This window comes from Musca vetustissima, unplaced genomic scaffold (assembly GCF_032173495.1).
Source record: "Musca vetustissima isolate MV318-11 ecotype Yass unplaced genomic scaffold, APGP_CSIRO_Mvet_v1 utg457275, whole genome shotgun sequence".
NCBI lineage: Eukaryota > Metazoa > Arthropoda > Insecta > Diptera > Muscidae > Musca > Musca vetustissima.
The window spans coordinates 6147-7901 of record NW_026886787.1 but is presented as its reverse complement, the minus strand read 5'-3'; the positions used below and the strand labels follow the sequence as shown (position 1 = coordinate 7901).

At 31.8% G+C, this 1755-nt stretch overlaps 1 protein-coding gene across 1 annotated transcript; it reads right to left on the bottom strand.

The window, feature by feature from the left end:
- Positions 1 to 708: 708 nt before the first annotated feature.
- On the bottom strand, positions 709 to 1427 carry LOC133334264 (antigen 5 like allergen Cul n 1-like; the record flags this gene model as incomplete). The annotated part of the gene is made up of 2 exons (XM_061542553.1): positions 709 to 967; positions 1033 to 1427. Coding segments are annotated over 2 exons (654 nt in total), but the record flags the coding sequence as incomplete, so codon positions are not given.
- Between the last annotated feature and the right edge of the window lie 328 nt (positions 1428 to 1755).

The window sequence follows — 1755 nt, the reverse complement described above, 5'->3', positions numbered from 1 at the left end:
GATAGTCCTTAAAAATAATATTCTTAAAAAATCCACGCCTATTGCTGTGATAGTCCTTAAAAATAAAAAATATTCTTAAAAAATCCACGCCTATTGCTGTCCTTGGAAATATATTTCTTTAAAAATCCACGCCTATTGCTGTGATAGTCCTTAAAAATAATATTCTTAAAAAATCCACGCCTATTGCTGTGATAGTCCTTAAAAATAATATTCTTAAAAAAATTATTCGCCTATTGCTGTGATAGTCCTTAAAAATAATATTCTTAAAAAATAATATTCTTAAAAAATCCACGCCTATTGCTGTGATAGTCCTTAAAAATAATATTCTTAAAAAATCCACGCCTATTGCTGTGATAGTCCTTAAAAATAATATTCTTAAAAAATCCACGCCTATTGCTGTGATAGTCCTTAAAAATAATATTCTTAAAAAATCCACGCCTATTGCTGTGATAGTCCTTAAAAATATTCTTAAAAAATCCACGCCTATTGCTGTGATAGTCCTTAAAAATAATATTCTTAAAAAATCCACGCCTATTGCTGCGATAGTCCTTAAAAATAATATTCTTAAAAAATCCACGCCTATAGTCCTTAAAAATAACATTCTTAAAAAAGCCACGCATATTGCTGTGATAGGCGTGTAAAAAATATGCTTGAAAACTATTAAATTATGACAATTTGTTATTCATTTTATTTATTATTTTCCAAATCCTAATATTTGTGTGTATTCGTGTTATAGACTTCCTTTTCGGAGCACAAATTTTTATATTTACGATGTGGTCCAGTTGTACAAGCACTTGCCGGCTTTCCTGGTCTATAAATCGGCACTTGATAAAAATTCGTAAATGAGTAATCACAGGCCAAATATAGCTCATTGGTACCATTCGGTGAGGTTTGTCGCATTACAGAGCATCCCACTTCGTCGGCACGTTCCTGGGCAAACATTGTAAAGTGGCCAATCATTGGAGCACTAGAAAACAATTTGTATTAAAAAACCAAAAGTATTTTTTTTTTCATAGAATTCCGAAGCCTTACTTCTTTGGTCGTATCGGAAACTTGACAATATCATTCATTGTCATATATCGTTTTTCTTGAAACCAATAATCAATGAGAAATTCCACCACCATTTCGGTGGTTAAATTAAAATTTGACCAATGTAAAAATGCCAAATTTTGTCCAACATAACGATGATCGGGTGTGGGACGACATTTATCATGTTTCATTTCACATTGTAGCAAATTCAGCCCGGACAAAAATTCAAATTCTTTATTCCATTTCATAGAGGCCATACGTTTGGCTGTACCGAAACCTTTTACCTTACCACCAGCCAAATTGTTGCGATATCTATTGTGTACATCCAATATGAAGTTACGCAGTTTTGGTGTCATTTTTAGAAATTTTGCATTGCGATAACATTTTTTGGAGAATTTCTGAAATGAAAACGCGATATAAAAATGCTATATATTCGATCTCTATTTCCTCACCCAAGTACTTTTGCAAGCTATGTGTTCTTTACAATAATTGCACGGATTGCCACTGATTGTTCCGTATTTGGAATAGGTTTTCAATGCAAAAATACATGTTGCGCAAACAACAATAGTAATGTAAATATATATTCGACTAATCATATTGAACTAAAATTGGATACGTTTGATGTAGTCACAATGGCGAAGGTTTTAAAGTTTATTAAAATTTTTATGGGGTTTTCGTTGAAACTAAACGTGAACTACGAAACTGATAATATTAATGGATTGCATT